This window comes from Ochotona princeps, chromosome 5 (assembly GCF_030435755.1).
Source record: "Ochotona princeps isolate mOchPri1 chromosome 5, mOchPri1.hap1, whole genome shotgun sequence".
In the NCBI taxonomy this organism is placed as follows: Eukaryota; Metazoa; Chordata; class Mammalia; order Lagomorpha; family Ochotonidae; genus Ochotona; species Ochotona princeps.
This window is the reverse complement of record NC_080836.1, coordinates 98,940,816-98,957,850: the sequence shown is the minus strand read 5'-3', so window position 1 is coordinate 98,957,850 and position 17,035 is coordinate 98,940,816. Positions and strand designations below refer to the sequence as shown.

General features: G+C 43.0%; 1 protein-coding gene across 1 annotated transcript in view; it reads left to right on the top strand.

Annotated features, from left to right (window-relative positions):
* COL4A4 (collagen type IV alpha 4 chain) overlaps positions 1 to 17,035 on the top strand; it is a 123,015-nt gene that overhangs the window by 94,179 nt on the left and 11,801 nt on the right. The window contains exons 38-44 of the mRNA XM_058664296.1: positions 3,016 to 3,087; positions 4,197 to 4,325; positions 4,415 to 4,528; positions 5,724 to 5,879; positions 9,095 to 9,202; positions 10,160 to 10,168; positions 13,225 to 13,350. Of these exons, the coding sequence (XP_058520279.1) occupies positions 3,016 to 3,087; positions 4,197 to 4,325; positions 4,415 to 4,528; positions 5,724 to 5,879; positions 9,095 to 9,202; positions 10,160 to 10,168; positions 13,225 to 13,350 (714 nt within the window). The remainder of the gene's footprint in view (positions 1 to 3,015; positions 3,088 to 4,196; positions 4,326 to 4,414; positions 4,529 to 5,723; positions 5,880 to 9,094; positions 9,203 to 10,159; positions 10,169 to 13,224; positions 13,351 to 17,035) is intronic.

Here is a 17,035-nt window from a genome sequence, read left to right as displayed (position 1 = left end):
GCAAGCGAAAGCTCTGTGCACTAGCAAACCATATCTGATGCCCCTCAGAGGTATTGATGCTAAAAAAAATCTTATTTCAGAATGATTTTTGATTTCATAATTTGCAACCATTGTTTATCATCGTGAAAGTCTCCTCCATCTTATCTATTTTCAAATCATAGTGACCACCTGTCATTCTGGAAAGGGTTTCTCAGGACATACAACTTTCAGGGTGATACAGGCAAGCCCCAGGCACACAGGGAGGGACTGTATGAAGCCGTAGGAAGGCTACTGTGTATAGTATACAGCATGTGCAGACTTTGGGACAAAAACACAACCTGAGAGCCAGAATCCAGTACCAGGAAGCCTGCTTGCTAACCCAGATGAAAGCCACACGATAGCTGGACTGGAGCCTGGATTCCCCGGCTGTACACCGTCTGTGCGTGTGGCACAATGCAGCCTCCAGTCACGGCTGTTAGGAAGAGAAGTAGCGGAGGTGAGTAGAAATCTCTCACTACTCAGGAATCTGCTTTGTTAGCCTGATGGCCCCTCATCTGCACTGTATATATTTCACACGTGAACAACTTTCTGATTTAGAGATGGGATTGATAAAAAGCTTTCAGTAAAAAGGAAATATTACCCTGAAAGCCCTACCCAGATGTAACTGTATTCAATTTAGGAAGATAACAATGGGTCAGAGAAGGGTCGGCCAGTTCAACAACGGTGAGAGGCTGGGACTGTGACAACCCCGGATTTGGATGTGTGGATGTGACAATGCAGAGTTGGCAGCAGCTGGGATGCTCCACCCTTAGCCAAGTCCCCAGAGCCATCAATTTTGGTGGCTAAATCTAGGGATCAAAACATGTAGAAATAGTGAAGTGGTCTCAATAAATTTATTATCTTTCCAGATAGATTGCGGTAAATATCCAGATTTGGCAGAGCAAGAAGGTCTCTGTGTTCTTTCGGTGCAAGCTAAAAATATTGGCTCATGAAAATAGGAAGGAATCTTGGAAAGTATACTAAGCCAGAACTGTTAAACGTGGTGAGGAGATAAATAATGCATTTAGGAAAAACAAGGATCCGGGCCCCCATTAGAGGCACAAGAGAGTAGGGATCATCTGAGTCCTTCCAAAGTTTAGAACTTAAACACAAAGAGTAACAACTGTCACTGTCGTGTACTGCTGACAAATAGAGTGGACTCCACTTACTTGTTTCTTTTAATAGGAAGCCCACAGAGGATTTGGTTTAGTGAATAGTTAAACATTACAACTTGGATTGCACATACAAACCGATACTGCAACTTCTCTAAATTGCATCTGTCCCTACAACTTTACCATAGGAGTATGTGATTGGCTGGTAGAAATTGTTGTCCATACCATTGTGTCACTTTCTGCCCTCCGTCCATCCCTTACTCTATTATTCTCACACTTTCTCACTAAATTCTTATTGCACACCTACTGTGTGTTCAGGAACTAGGATAGGTGTGGGGACAGAAAAGACTAGGAGAGTCTGGTTTGCATTCCATCTTACCCTTAAGTGGGGAACCCGGTCACCCAGAAGTGTGGCTGCCATATAACATGAGCTGAGCGTGTTCATGCAGTGAATATAATGAGAAGAATACTATGTAAGTGTCATGGGATAAGTGAGGAACATTTTAAGTGTGTTCAGTCATATAGGTTTACAGTGTCATGATCCCAAAGTTGAGATCCATCATCCCAAACTGAGTGACTGAGCGAGTGGCTGTGTACCAAAGTGTTCTAGGTCTTAGGTGAAGATCTCCTTATGAAATAATCAGATCACTGATGTGGTCAGGAACAGCAAAAAGATTCATTTCCCACAACCAATCAGTGGGTTAAGACACGGGGAAAGCATCATATGGAGGACTCAGCACTCTTAAGAATGCTCTGGAACATTCCTTTCCTGCTACTTCCCTCCTTCTGTCTCTTCTTCCCTTGACAATTCCTAACCCCCAGTTCCCTCTCCAGCTCTAGGTTGTCCAATTAGGAAACACTCATTTGAAAAGACTGTCGTATGGGAATTCAAACACACACTGTCATATGGGAAGTCAAAAGCATTCATGGAAAAGCTTACAAAAAGATCTCCATCGAAAGTATACATAGTGCTGGCTTGAAGTAAGCTAGGATAGTAAGGGCCTACCTAAGGGGACATCATTGATGTCCCAAAGATTCCTGAACATGGGCCCAGCGGCGTGGCCTAGCAGCTAAAGTCCTCGCCTTGAACGCCCTGGGATCCCATATGGGCGCCGGTTCTAATCCCGGCAGCTCCACTTCCCATCCAGCTCCCTGCTTGTGGCCTGGGAAAGCAGTTGAGGACGGCCCAAAGCATTGGGACACTGCACCCGCGTGGGAGACCCGGAAGAGGTTCCAGGTTCCCGGCTTCGGATCGGTGCGCACCGGCCCGTTGCGGCTCACTTGGGGAGTGAATCATTGGATGGAAGATCTTCCTCTCTGTCTCTCCTCCTCTCTGTATATCTGGCTGTAATAAAAATGAATAAATCTTTTAAAAAAAAAAAAGATTCCTGAACAGCACAATGCTTAAAATAAAGCTAGAAAGGGGCATGTGGTCCTCAGTATGCCACTGTGCTAACTGTGCTTTGTCTTGAGATATTTACATGCTAGATTCTGAAGAAATTAGAACACACAGACCCTGGGGAAGAGGAAAGCCCCCAAGTCTGGAATGTAGGAGGCATAGATTTGCTCTCATCTAGCTTTATGCCTCATTTAGGATGATTTTCTTATCATCAAATCAAAAGTCACCTCCTACACCAAAATTCAATCATTTCAGACTCTATCTGGTCATGATTCGGTCATCAAGCCAAATATGCATTAAGTTGTCTTGGCAGGAATCTATCAAACGAATGTGTTAAATCACCATTGGCCTTGGTTCCTGCTCTCATAATGATGTCCAGCTGGGGATATCTGTCCTTCTGCCCCATCAGCTCACCTCGGCTGGGCGGTGCCCGAGTGTCAGCAGCTGGAATTCCCTTTAGTATTACATGCCTGTTTTCTGTTCCAGGTCCCACTGGGTCTCCTGGCTTGGATGGCTTGCATGGGCTGAGGGGACAGAAAGGAACCAAAGGTGCTTCAGGTAAGAACAAATTATTTGCAGGTGCCTCAGCTTCAATTACTGGAACCTGAGATAAAGTTGGATCTTCCTTCTCACTACTACATCACCAGAGTTGGGATCAGGGAGTTGAAACCCAAAACGTGGCTTAGATTCGAGGCTTGGGATTAGCACTGTCTTCAGTGCTGAGTCTGATTTCTATGAAGAACATGTGAGAAAACCTTATTTAAGGAATACCTTTTGTTGGTGCTGCTTTTCTGAATAATGACCAAAGTGGAGGCAGATTTCAAAATGTTATGAGTGACAAATGAGCAGGGTTTAAGCATTTTGATATTGTTGTAAGTGTTGTGATGCTTTAGATAACCACATGGGTGTAATGAGTATTTTTCAGATCCTTTTATAGCTGCTGCTAAAACAAGTTACGTGAATAATTTGCTGCTGTTTTTAATACCACAAATTAGCTGGTCTTCAGTAACTGACTTTTAGATTGTTCTGTTAATTGCATGTGCAATTGTTGTGTTATTTTTCTCAGAAAAATAGCTGACTAACAAACAAGAGGCAGGAACCTAACATCCCTACCTGAGTGCTTTTGGAGAAGTTTGAATTGTTTAGTTAAGTTTGACTTCATTGTTGGAGGCAGATGAAATCTTGGCACAGTTTGGAAGCTCAAGATGTAATATAGGTGACTTAGAAATCCTTCCATAGTCCTTCTACATAGTGTGATTAAATACATGCCTCTTCCAAAAATCCAGGGACACTCTTCCTTTACTGAAAAATCATACAATTGTTCTAATTATGTCGGCTTCTGACTCAGATTTCCAAGCAGTTTATCCATAAGTATTGATTGGCGTATCCTTCCTTTTTATTTTCACTGTACTCATTGTAGAGGTTGGTGTTGTTACTGAGATGCCTTTTATAAATCTGGGAAATAGTCATAAATGAAATCAAGCCTGTGGCCGGCAAGTCTTAAGCCAGAAGTGGCAACTCAGTAATGATCTGGGCCATTTGCAGCCTCACCATTGCAATGGGGCTCCTTGCAGGAGTCACTTCTCTGCCACACTCTTGCTGGGAAGTGCCATCGGGGGGATAGCGAAAGAAAGATGGACTATTAATGCTGGTTTTCCCCCCTGAAGGCTTGCATGAAGTGGGTCCACCTGGTCCAGTGGGAACACCTGGACTCAAAGGGGAGCGTGGAGACCCCGGCAGCCCAGGGAGTTCTCCTCCAGGCCCTTGTGGTGAAAGAGGTCCTCCAGGCCTCCCAGGTAAGAAGCAGCATGTGTTGCCCCCGTCCCAACTCAGCCAAAAGCTTCTAGATGAAATTGGGCTAATCTCTGACTGCTTCCCTTTCCAGGGAGACCAGGACCACCTGGTCCTGTGGGTGCCAAAGGAAGAGCTCCTATGGGTGACATTCCCGACCCAGGTCCTCCTGGAGATCAGGGATTTTCCGGCCCTGATGGCCCAAGAGGTATGAGAGCATCTTGGCAAGGGTTGACCATGCTCCTTTAGACAATACCAGCCCTGCAGGAATATAGGGCCAGAGAATAGCCAGGCAGAGGCAGTAGAGTAGTTCCATCTGCTGTGTAAGTGGGTCTACTTGGGGGCATGTGGGTTTCCAGGCCTGGAATGCAGTTCACCTCACCACCTCTTCTGTGTCCATTCCGTCAGACGACCTCAGCATGCATAGCAACTCTGGCTTAGAGCAAGTGTTCCCCATTGCCCATTTGTTGCTGACCACTGGAATTTGGAAGTGGCTGACAGGAGGCAATGTTATCTCTTGCACTTATGAACTGGTCCCGTGGTCCACAATAGGATCCAGGCCTGCCACATACACAGAAATAGTCTCTGGCATGTGACATCAACAGTACTTGGTGTTCTTTTCATCACTGCTTTGAGATGAATTTTGACAAGGCAAGATTTCAGAAGTAATTACCAAGCTGAGAAAGTAGAGTTAGACCAGAACTGGTTTGGAAATTAGGGGAAGAGCTTGGCTTGGTACCTTGGTTTGCTTGATACACACAACCAATTCTAGAGGCTCCTAGTGCAGGAAAGACACAAAGTTCTACAGAGGTTCACTCATCACCTTTGAATCTTTGGGGAATTCAGGAAGTATTGTTTACTGAGAAATAGTAAAGCAATAATATTGTGCTAGTAAGTATAGAAAGTGAATAGGAGCTAAATTAGGATCAATTCATTCTTATATATAGATGGTTGTTTTCAAATAGGATTATAAATTTGAAGGAATATTCCTTTGACAAAAACTGTATTTTCTGAAAAGTCCCATCCATCCATCATCTATCCATTTAACCAGCCTCCTTTCCTCTCTCTCTTCCTCCCTCCCTCTTTCCTTCCCTCCTTTCATCTATTCATCCATCTTACAGTAGCGAGATTGCAATGCAAATGCATGCCCTAAACTGCTACTTTCCAAAGGAGTGGCTCTGAATGGAAAAATGGTTTGGCTTAGCTCATTTTGCCTTCACGGTTGCTTATGCCTTCTCTACACGATTTTTTCAGCCTGAGCTTTATGAGACAGTCTCTGTTGATCTCGGAAATGACTGATTTATTCATACCAATGAATTATCTTTCTAAGGAAGTTCTTAAAAAGTTGGCGTATACTTTTGTTTTTGATTGAAGGAATATTTTTGCTTCTTCCCTGTGGTCAGGAGAACCTGGGCCTCCAGGCCCCCCGGGGAGCGTGGATCTTCTGAAAGGAGAGCCAGGAGACTATGGTGTGCCAGGGCCGCCAGGTGACCCAGGCCTGCCAGGCCTTCCGGGATGCATAGGCATTCCAGGATGTGATGGACAAGATGGCCAGAAAGGTATGCATGCAAGCTGTTCGATATACAGCACCTGATGACTTCTGTTAACTCACCTGGGGTTCCTGGGATACCACACCTGCATGATGCCATTTCTACTTCCATTGTCAACAGTGACTACTTCTTCGTAATGACCTGAATTTCCTAGAGACCTCAAGTTTGGTAAAAGTTGGACAAAGAAAAGGAAGAGAAGTTCATATTTAGCCCCTAATAATCCTTGTGATATGCCTTAGACCCAAACTGAATAAGCCATAATTTAAAATAATTTTAAAATGTGGCAATAGGGTTTTTAATTAAATTTTATTTTTGTTTGTTTATATCTGAAAGGCAAAAATAGAGAAAGAAATGGATATTCCACTTGTTGATTCACTGTCCAGATTTCTACAGTAGCCAGGGATTAGTCAGGTTGGAGGCAGGGGACCGGAATTCAACCCACATCTCCCATGTGTTGGGGCAGGTGCCCAAGAACTTGAGCCATCACCGTGTGCTTCCCTGGGTGTGTATTAGCAGGAAGCTGGAACTGCAACGGGAGCCATGATCTAACCCAGATATGGAATGCAAGAGTCCTCAGGATTGTCTTAACTGTAACACCCAATGATTTCCCCTAGAAGGTAAAAAAAATTGGGACCAGCACTGTGGCATAGTGAGTGTCAGCATTCCATATGGGCACCAGATTGAATCCTAGCTACTACACATCTGGTCCAGCTCCTTGGTAATGCACCTGGGAATACAGAAGAAGATGGCTCAAATCCTTGGACCATGTAGGAGATCTGAAATAAGCTCCTGATTCCTGCCTGTTCTTGTTCAGTTCCAGCCACTGCAGCCATCTGGGGAGTGTAAAACAAACAAAATGGAAAAGTTAGGGGCCAATGCTGTGATGCAGTAAGCTAATCTTCTACCTGTGGTGTTAGTATCCCATTTGGGCACTAGTTGGCGTCTCAGCTGCTGTACTTTTGATTCAGTTCCTGGTTTATAGCCTGGGGGGGCGGGCAGTGAAGAATGGCTCAAGTCCTTGACCCTGCACCCATGTGGGAGACCCAGAAAAAGCACCTAACTTCAGATTTGCTCAGCTCTGACCATTGTAGCAATTTGGGGAGAGAACCAGCTGATGGAGGATCTCTCTGTTTCTCTCTCTCCTATCCATTTAATGGCCTTTCAAATAAAAATAACTTCCTAAGAAAGAAAACCTTACTTTTAGCTCCATTTTTTCTAAGTTTACAAAATATACAATATTATCTTAACATACGCTTAATTTAAAATTGTCACTGAAGTCAATGACATACCTGAGCTGATTGGACAAACTTTGTTTCTCAAATGAGCCACCGATTCCTACCTGTGAAATCTGGGATGTATTTGACAAGCACAACCCTGTCTGCACTGGCCACATTTCAGGCACCCAGTCACGTGTGGTTAGGCTCGTCTACACTGGATTACTCCAAGTGATTTAGACTGACAACTTTGGTTTCTTGTATTACTGAAATTTATATTGCTTATATTACTGATTACTGAATCGCCCTATTATTGAAGGGTAAAATAGTTCATCGATTTTTATCCAACTGCTAATATTTAGGGGCGCTAGTCTGGGTCCATAGAATTTCAGAGAATTGTTATGTTTGTGGATCCTTTCTTTGAAATTTATTGCCTAATTAACTTCCTCATTCCATAAATAAGCTTATGGGATTTGAGAAACAACTGGTTGAAGTTTGCAAAATAATGTGCACTTTGTCTGTCGTCTGAAACCAGTAGGAAATAAGGAAAAATGTTTGGGAAAATCACATTAGAATATTTTCCTCATGATTCTACACCTATGCCATGACATGACGCTTGTAACACATGAAGCTTGCAACAGTGAAATGAGTGACTATACCATTGTAATAACTCGGGGACAAGTAACAGGAGGGAGATACAAGGAGCAAGGAAGGGCGGGAGGGCTGATCTCCAATACTTAGAAATCTGTATCATGGAAAAAAAAAACCTTAAGAAAAACATGGTGAAAGTGATAAATTCTGTGATACATATTACATACACATGCATGTGTACGTGCAGATTTGTGGAATTCAAAGTTAAAATCAAAATTTTAGAAAGCAGTTTACTTCAAGATCAGAAATTGATTTTTGATTAAGACCTTTACTCATAAAAGTAAAACAAAGTTACTCTAATCCCGAAGAAAAAAAACAATCACTATAAGGCTCTTGTAGTCATAGTGTAAATTGTATCTCTGGCCTGGCCTGTCCCACAGTATGTAGCAGTGCTCTTCATCTTAGCTAGCAAACGTGGTTTGCACCTGCAGGTAAATGGGCTTCCACACATTCAACCTCGGAGGTGGGCAAACACGTGAGCACTCTGGTCACTGTGAGGCAGGCGGAAAAGATGGGCTGCCAATCCTCCCTGGTTGTTCTCCAGGGAAGGAGTCTCCAACTGATTTACACTTCAGAACCAAGGGAATGCTTGTCAAGTGACTCATGTAACAAGCTGTCACACGTGACCTGCCCAAGAATACACAGGGAGTTGTAAATAACAGGGGGCTACTAGCCATGCTACTGAACTTCCACTCTAGAGGTTTACAAGGGCCAAACTGTCCTTTACTCTAGAGTGAGGGGTTTCTTTGGTTTTCCTTTTATGTCTTACAAAGTGAGAATTTTCTTGAAGGTGTGCCTTGGATGGATTTAAACAGCATCTCAATCTGTACTCAGTGTAGAGTTTCCGGGAGGAAGGCAGGCATTCACACTAAGGAAACTGTTGACTGTGAACCCAGTTTAGTGCTTTAAAGCATCAAGAAGCAGCCTGACTTGGGTTGGGATTCCAGGAAGGACTCAGTGGATGCAGAGGAGAAGGAGCACTGAGTAGGAGGGATGTGTGGCTGATGTGCCTGAGACCAGGGAGCAAGCAGCATGTCGTGCACTTGTGCAAGGAAGCTCTTTGTCCCCAGACAGTGAAGTCACTTTCTTTGTTTTCCCTTCCACATCAGTCCTTTGGCCATCTCCAGAGAAGATTCAGGATTACAGACCTTTTCATTTCTAACTCGGGTTTAGCATGATCTTGGGCCTGTATTCCTTTTGAATGAGCAGATTTTAGAAACTGTGCAGCCTGATGGAGAAAAGCAAGGCTCCATGGTACTCTGCCTTTTCACTGCAGGGTACCCCTGAAGTCAGCCAGCCAAATCATCACTAACTTTTTATTGCTATATTCCAGGGTCTTCCTTTTTCTGTTTCTTTTAGGACCCATGGGGTTTCCAGGGATGCAAGGGCCCTCTGGTCCACCAGGGCTACCTGGAGAGAAAGGTTTTCCTGGACCTCCAGGTAGAAGAGGATTCAGAGGTCCTCCAGGTAAGTGGCTAATGATTGGGGATCTCTGCCAGGCCATTTACACACAGTACATTGGTATGTTGGTTATCTTTTAGAAAGTAGACAATTATTCTGAAAGTATCAGCAAGTTCTTATACGTTAAGCTCTTCTAATGTGAAGAGTGTATTCCAGGTTGTCTTTCAATGTTTCATGTTTGGTAAACTCATAGTTATTATCAGAATAAGTTGGAAAATTGAGTTGATTTTAAATAAACTAAGTCTAACTAAGTCTAAGGGAAAGAAATATGTGTTCGTTCATACAGAAAGATTTAGCCTAGTTTGATTCTTGTCTTTTAGAACTGCATTTTCACTTCCTATCCCTGAATTTCCATTGATTTTTCCCAGATGTTTTGCTGAACTTTTTCTGTAAAGTTGATCAGTCTTATGAAGGTTAAAGGCTCTTCAGTGTAACTCTATTGATGTGACGTCAGTTCAGACTATTTTGCAATCTCCAAAATTAATACTGTAGTCCAAAGAATAGTCTGCACGGCTTCATGATGGATTACAGTACGAGACAAAGGATTTACACTTTATTCCTTTTATATTTCTTTTCTGTGAATAACCTATACAAATTTGTACATTAATATGGAAATTCCAGGAGCTTTTAAATGGCTAGAACTCCTATAGACATTAATTTAGAGCATATTTCCTATGGAAATCAAAAAGAATCTTATGTTTCTCAAGAGACTTGCATTTCAAGTCTGTCTGCTGATGAGAGCTCCATTAGTGCAGAGTCCTAGCTTTTCCTGTCAGTCACATTGACGTGGACTTTTTATGTAAATCAGAGGCTGTCCTTCTACTTGCCATTGCTTGCATCTCAAACTGTTATTTTAGCTCCAAATCTGGTTTATGTTGGTCCTGATTCACACATTTAAAATCTCTTTCCACTGCATGGGAATCATTGAATGGCCTTGATGTGCGTGGCTTTGAATCTCCCCAGGTCCCAGAGGTAAGCATGGCGTAAAAACCATTATTATCCTGAAAACTGGTTTCTGATCATTTCTGTGTTTGCTTTTCCAGCAGTTTCATGAACCAAAGTTCCTTACATTTTTAAACAGGTGGGCTGTCGTAATGATCTTGGGTGTTACTGCCTTTGCTTCTTCGATACTGACATGGTAACCTCATATTAGAGTGGCCCAATGCTGAGCCTCGTTATAGGTTGTCAAGGCAAGAGTGTCTGCCGTGTTCAGCTTCTAGAATTTCAATTTGGGCATAAAGTATGAGTGCTTTCTCTGACAAATGTAGCACATACCAATGTAATCCCTCTTAGAAATTATGCCACGGAAATACAGGGTATCCCTAAGAGAAGTAGCAACAGCTTCGTTGAAATTTTGGGTTGCACCACCCAGTCTTGAGGTAGAACATCACTCCCTTATGCCCATTGTCAAAGAGCAAATTTTTCTGTGTGCTCAAAACAAAAAAAAAGGTTTCCTCCACACACACATATTCAGTGCAATACAATCTATTATTTTTGGTCTAACATTTGCAGAGAGAGAGAGAAAGAAGTGTTTCTCAAAAGAAGAAAAGTTGTCAATGACTGTATTTGTTCTTCCCAGGCATCCATTATCTTCCCTAATGAAATGCCCTGAATATAGACATCTGGGTCTGACTTTGCAAGCCTTTACAAGGCAGCCCTTGGCCCCTTGTTTTTAGTTTTTGGTTTATTAAAAATTAAAGAAAGTCAAAATAAAAAATTAAATCCCACAATTTTCCACATTTAAAGATGAAAGTTGCATGTTTGATGCAATTTCATTGCTGTCTTATCTGTGATTGAATGGAGAAAGTTGATTGAGTGTCCCTTTGAAATTCTAAATATGAAGAATCAGCCACTTGACCCTGGTTCTACTTCTCCGTTGTCACCCAAGCACTGGGCAAGCCTCAGCCTGATCAGATGAAGTAGGAAGTGTTGGCAGGCATCTCTCACAAAACCCCATTCAGTGGAAAATACATGTCTTATATTCAGCTAGACACACTGTGCAGTTATGTCTGGCCCGGGGCTGCTAATGATTTTGTATTGCATTTTACAAGGAGTTAAATTCCAAATGGCTTATGGATTTAAAATTTATTTTGCATCAGTATATTAAAGAAGGACTATGTGGAGTAACAGTTTGTGGTTATGACATACTTTTCTATAATTTTCTCCCTGTGTCATTGCTATGCTTGAAATTTGTCTGCACATGTATATGAATTTTTTAAAAAACCATAACTAATTCTATGGTATGTTGTAAAATGTCTCATTTTTTGGAGATCATCATGCAGACATTCAGAGTTCTTGAGACCACAGGAGAGAATGTTTAAGTGCATGGGTTCTGGAACAGGCAAAATGCTCTGAGTTTTAATCTAGGTAATAGCTGTATAATCATAGATAACTCACTTACCTTTCTTTAAATATTTACTTACGCATTTATTTGAAAGGTAGGATTACACAGAAGAGAGACCGAGCCATAGAGAGATAGATGAAAGTGGGAGACAGGCAGACCAGTTGATCATCCATCTATTGGTTCACTTCCCCAAAGGCCTCAAGGCCCAGGGTTGGGCCAGACAGCAGCTAGTAGCCTGGAAATCCATTCAGGTTGCCCGTGTGGCTGCAAGGACCCAAGTGAAGTACATCAGTCAGTACTCAAACCAGCACCCATATGGACAACTGGTGTTGCAGGCAATGGCTTAACCTGCCTCATGCTACAAAGTGGCTTCTCCAGCACAAACACACAATCTTGTCGATAGAATTTAAATATAAAGCACCTAGGATATGGCCTGATTTGCAGTGTAACTTTCAAGAAGTCTAAGCTTACCTTATTGCTCTGTGTTGCAATTTTTGATCCCTTCTGTGATGTTTGCAGAGTGACTCAATGATGTTTTTCAGACTTGAATATTACTAAGGGAAATGGACAAACCTTTATGGCAGCAGTTCCCAGAGTAGGGTTCCCTGAGAAGTAACAGTGGCTTCCCCTGTAAACAGGTAGAATGTGCTAGTGCTGGGCTGGGCCCATCTCAGACCCCCTGATGCAGGAACTCTGCTTCCTACCAAGGCTGTGTGGGTGTCAGACCAGGGGTGTACAGCGTGCTCTGCTCCAGCTGGCACTGAAATCACCCGGGGAGTTTAAAAATACACAGATACTCCTGGGCCCCCTCCCAGCAATTCCTACTACGTGTAGGTATGTTCCAGAATCGGTACCTTTGGGAAACTTTCTAGCTGCATTTGTTATGTAACCCTCATTGAAAGCCCTGCCCAGTGTATATCCTCATCCCGGTGTACAAGTATTTCTAGGTTTGTTTCTATAACTCTCTTGCACAATTCGCACATTCATTCAAGCTTGAAAGTCACTGCTTCAGAGCGTCTAGCCATCCTGGAATTCTGTAGAACAACTGACACTCTGGAAGTCCAGCTGGCCATCTATGACTGGATTAAGGCTGCATTTGGTGACCTGTAGGAACCTGCCAGTTCCTCCTGCAATGCTGCCTCTTGCTGGCACTACAGGAAGGAACTGGCCCAAAGATTGGAAATTCTGTGTCATCTTGAACTACTGCTGCCTCAACCAACCTTGACAACTCCTATATTTCCTGCTTCATCGAATGTTCCATTCACTCATTCATTCATCTGTTCCACGAATTCCTTCTAGGAGTTTTTCATGTCCTCCTGCAGTGAACAAGATATGTTTCTGCCTTCATGGAAATTATACTGAATTGTTGAATATTCTGGTTAACATTTCAGTATGAGGGAACTTCAAAAAGTCCACAGAAAATTGGCTTAAAATGTATTTTGGTATAAAATGTTTTGCAATTCTTAACAGAAGTTTTCAAAAGCTCATGGGAAAATTTATTATGTAAAAATACTACATGTATTCGAAAAAAATTGGCACCAAAATGTTACCTTTGAATTTCAATTTCTACAAACTTTTTAAAGTTTCTTTGTGTAGTGTCAGATGCACCTTTAACTAGAGAATTTAGAAAAAGTTTGATCGTGACTATCTGAATTCATTACACAAGTGGTGATTCCAATTCCAGGTGAACCTGGGCCACCTGCTGATGTGGAAGCCTGTCCCAGAATTCCAGGGCTTCCTGGTGTGCCTGGCCCAAGAGGACCAGAAGGAACCAGGGGATTCCCTGGAGAAAGAGGACTCCCTGGACCAGGTAGGCAACCTTACTACTATCAGTGTTTGCATCCCATATTGCTGAGATGAAAACCTACATGTTTGACCATAGAGTCTTTGGATCCTGCACAAATGGAAAGTAAGAATCAATGCTCCTTTTTTCCTTCACTGATCCAAAGGCTGATTCATGGTCCTTGTTAGACTCACACATCCATCCTACTCTCTTTGTTGAACTCCTACTTCGATATTTCATAATTGGTAAGCTTGTGGACATGGGGTTTTGAAACCTCTTTGCACAACAGAGTGGATGCTCTATTAAGAGTCTTTAACAGATATTGACCAGATTTTGAAGCAAAAACAACTGAAGCAGGGTTTAATGGAGCAGAATCAGAGCCAGTGAGAAGGAAGTTTTATCACTTAGAAGGGGGAAAGGGAGATGGAAGAGGATTGCTCTAAATTTGGCAATGACGTCATTTGAGCATTGTTCAGCCATCATCAGCATGACAGCACCCTTATTTAAGTCTTTAAACAGTTTTTTTTTCAAATTGCTCTCCAATTGGTTTGTTTTCCATGTATCCTCCACAGCCGTGAGTAGTTCACAAAGAGATCAGGTGCTCCTCAGTCTCTTCCAATCAGGTGATATTGCTCACGAGCCTGGAAAACCTGTGCAATCTATCCAGAGAAATGACATAAAGCTGCTTCCTCTCCCTTCCCCTGCTGTCCAGCTGTGATTTGGGTTCTAGTGTGGCTAGCTCTAAAAAAATTGGTTGCAGAACTGAATTCTTCTACCATTTATTTTTCTTTTGTTTTCTTAAATACAAAATCTTAAGCACCCAAGAACTGGCTTCCTCAATTGGCATCTTAGTTGTTCCTGAGAGCTAACCAGAGCAGCTCTGGAGCACTCCTCAAAGTAACATAGGCATTTTGTTTGTGCCTGCTATACCGTGTGTGTTTGTGCATAAAATTAATTAGGTGCTCCTTATAACAATATCCTTTAACAGGAAGTGAGCAGGAATTGAATCAGTATTTATTTAACATTCCTTTCTTTGGCACTCATTGGATGGATAAAATTCTCTTCACAGTGTGTAACTGATCGCTGAATCATTTTAAAGGCAAACGTTTCTCATATTTGTAAAATATGCTACTGGTTGCTGTGGGCGACAGAAAGGAGACTTTGATGTGTTTGCCCTCAACCAGGGTCTCACAGTTTTAGGGAAGCAGTAGGCAGAAGAATTTACCTAAGTTAGAATAATGACCAATTAGAATTCATGTGTTATAGGAGTGGTAAGCTGAGGGCATCAACATGGAACAGGGAGAGGTTAATTGCAGTGCAGAAGATTATAGAACTGCTAATCTGGTTTCAGTATGGTTTCTCCCACAAAGGTCCATGTCCTGGGAATTTGGGCCCTGGTGTGTGATGTTGAGATGGAGGAAGCTTTAGAAGGTGGGGGTAATGGAAGTGATTAGGTATGTGGGCTGGACCCTCATGAAGGAAAGGTTGATGGTCTGTGGAGTGGGGTTGGGTCTGGGTTTCTCTCTCTGTTTCATGGTTTGTTATAAGCTAAGGCCACCCGCACACTGCCTAGCCCCTTCTGCACATTGCTGATTCACTTTTCTTCTTTATGACAAGGCCAGGTGCCCTCTTCCCAGGATACTGACAGCAGGCTGTTTGACCTCCAGATACCAGAGCCATCAGCCAAGAAAACCTATTTACTTTTTAAGCTACCCAGTCTCAGGTATTTTGTTACAGCAATACAAAAATGAAGCAAGATAATCAGAGGTGACACCTGAGCAGAGCCTTAAAGAGAGTTTTAGTCTTAAGGAGCTGGAATTGTCCAACAGGCAGATGGCAAGAGCGTAAGTAGGGCAGGTGTATAATCTCTGTCAGTAAAAGTAGATGTGTATGCACACACACAGGACCTGGAAGACATGCTGCACGAAACAGCTTGTGATTGTTGATGGCTAGGTTTGTGTGTTTCAGTTTCCTATAATACACTTGTTAGCTTTTTACTATTAAAAAAATTATAGCAAACAGGGCAGGGCAAACTGGCCTTCCCTATGGTGTCAGCCACTCCCGTGCTGCTCTGTGAGGTCTGACGACCAGCAGGAATTCAAGGCTTCATCTGGGACTTCCTGTATCAGAGCCTGCATTTTAACAAGATCCCCAGGATACTTCTATGAATATGACTATTTGAGAAGCTGTACAGTTCAGCTAATAGTAACTCAGTCTTAGTGATAACTGGATATCAGTGGCTCAATCCTAGCTGGAAAAGATAAAAAAAAGTACTGGCTCCTGGGCCTCACTCCAGACCAGGAGATGTGAGGGTGGTGCAACTTGTGTGTCAGGGCTTTTGCAGCTGAATGTAGCAGGCAGCCGGGGTTGAAACCCATTGCCTCACTCCACTATCAGAATTGAATCCACTCAGGTGGTTGAATTCACCTACTGTTGTGTCTATCAAAAATATCCCAAGAATGTAACTGAGAGAGAAATAGCATCAGAAGGCTAAATTCTGTACACTTGAACCTGCTGGGTTCTTTTGGCACATGGAAGTGTCTCTCCCTCGCTCTGCAAGCTTCCATGTGGCATAGGTGCCGTTGCTGTTGCTTTCATTTCCTCTGAGGGATGGAATGGTTTTTTCAGAGGCTTCATGTATCCTCTCCCTATTGGTGCCGCCAGCCCTGCTTACTGGCAGTAGAGACACTGAAGGCCACCTCTTGGTATAGAATGTGAGTATTGTTGGGGAAATAAAAGAATGTACAGTCCCTCAGAAAAACATCACCCTCTCTTCCCATGATCTCACAGGATGGACCGTGATACTCCGAGACACAGCTTCCCTGAAATTGTTTAACATCCTACTGTGTGTGCACCTTCTTCCAAGCTATTGATTTTGGGGCCCTCTTTGATAAGTCTGCTATATCAAAGGCTCCCTCCCTTCTTCTCTACCATATTCTTTGGCTTCCTCTCCCTATTGTAGCTGCTGCAAGCCAAGGGCGTTAGGAGAATGGGACAGAAGGGGACAAAGCCCAGTGTGGAAGATTTCCACTGGGCATCCTCCCCAGCAACTAGAGAGTAACGACAAGTCTATTCAGAGGGCCTGGATTGGCTCAGATGACTCAGAGGGATTATTGGACTCCACTCATGTGCCCTGCCCTCTCCGCTGGTAGTGAAGAAACAGCTGCCACTAGGAAGAATAACCTCCCTCTGCCATGGCAATGTTGGCTTCTTTATTGCTGTTTTCACTTTAAAACCTACTCTTCCCTGCCCACGGTGAATGGGGAACAGCTTGTGTCTATTAGGAGCATGTGTCTCATGTCTATTAGCAGCCCATCATCCCAGCAGGTCTAACCTGCCTTTCCTTCCAGCAGGACTTCCTAGAGGCAGCATGAAAGTAGTTGCCATTGTGGTTTGAAGAGTTTCTGTATGGTGACTTGGTGCACCTTGTCAGTCCCTGTTTATCTTTACATCACATAGGACCCTCTCAGAGGAAGTAGCCCTTCTGACACTGAAGAGCTATACAGATGGAACCTCTGTTGCTTAAAACTTGTTCCAAGTAAAGAACAGATCTACGTGGTAGAAAGTTTTAGGCACTTGACTCAGGTTATCAAGGGCTTTCCTTCATGTCTCTCAGGAAATGCCATTTGCCTGGGAGCTTCTCTGTCTTAACCTGAACAGAACAAAGCCTACACTGGAGCATTTTGGCACAGGCATTCTTTCTTCCCCATGT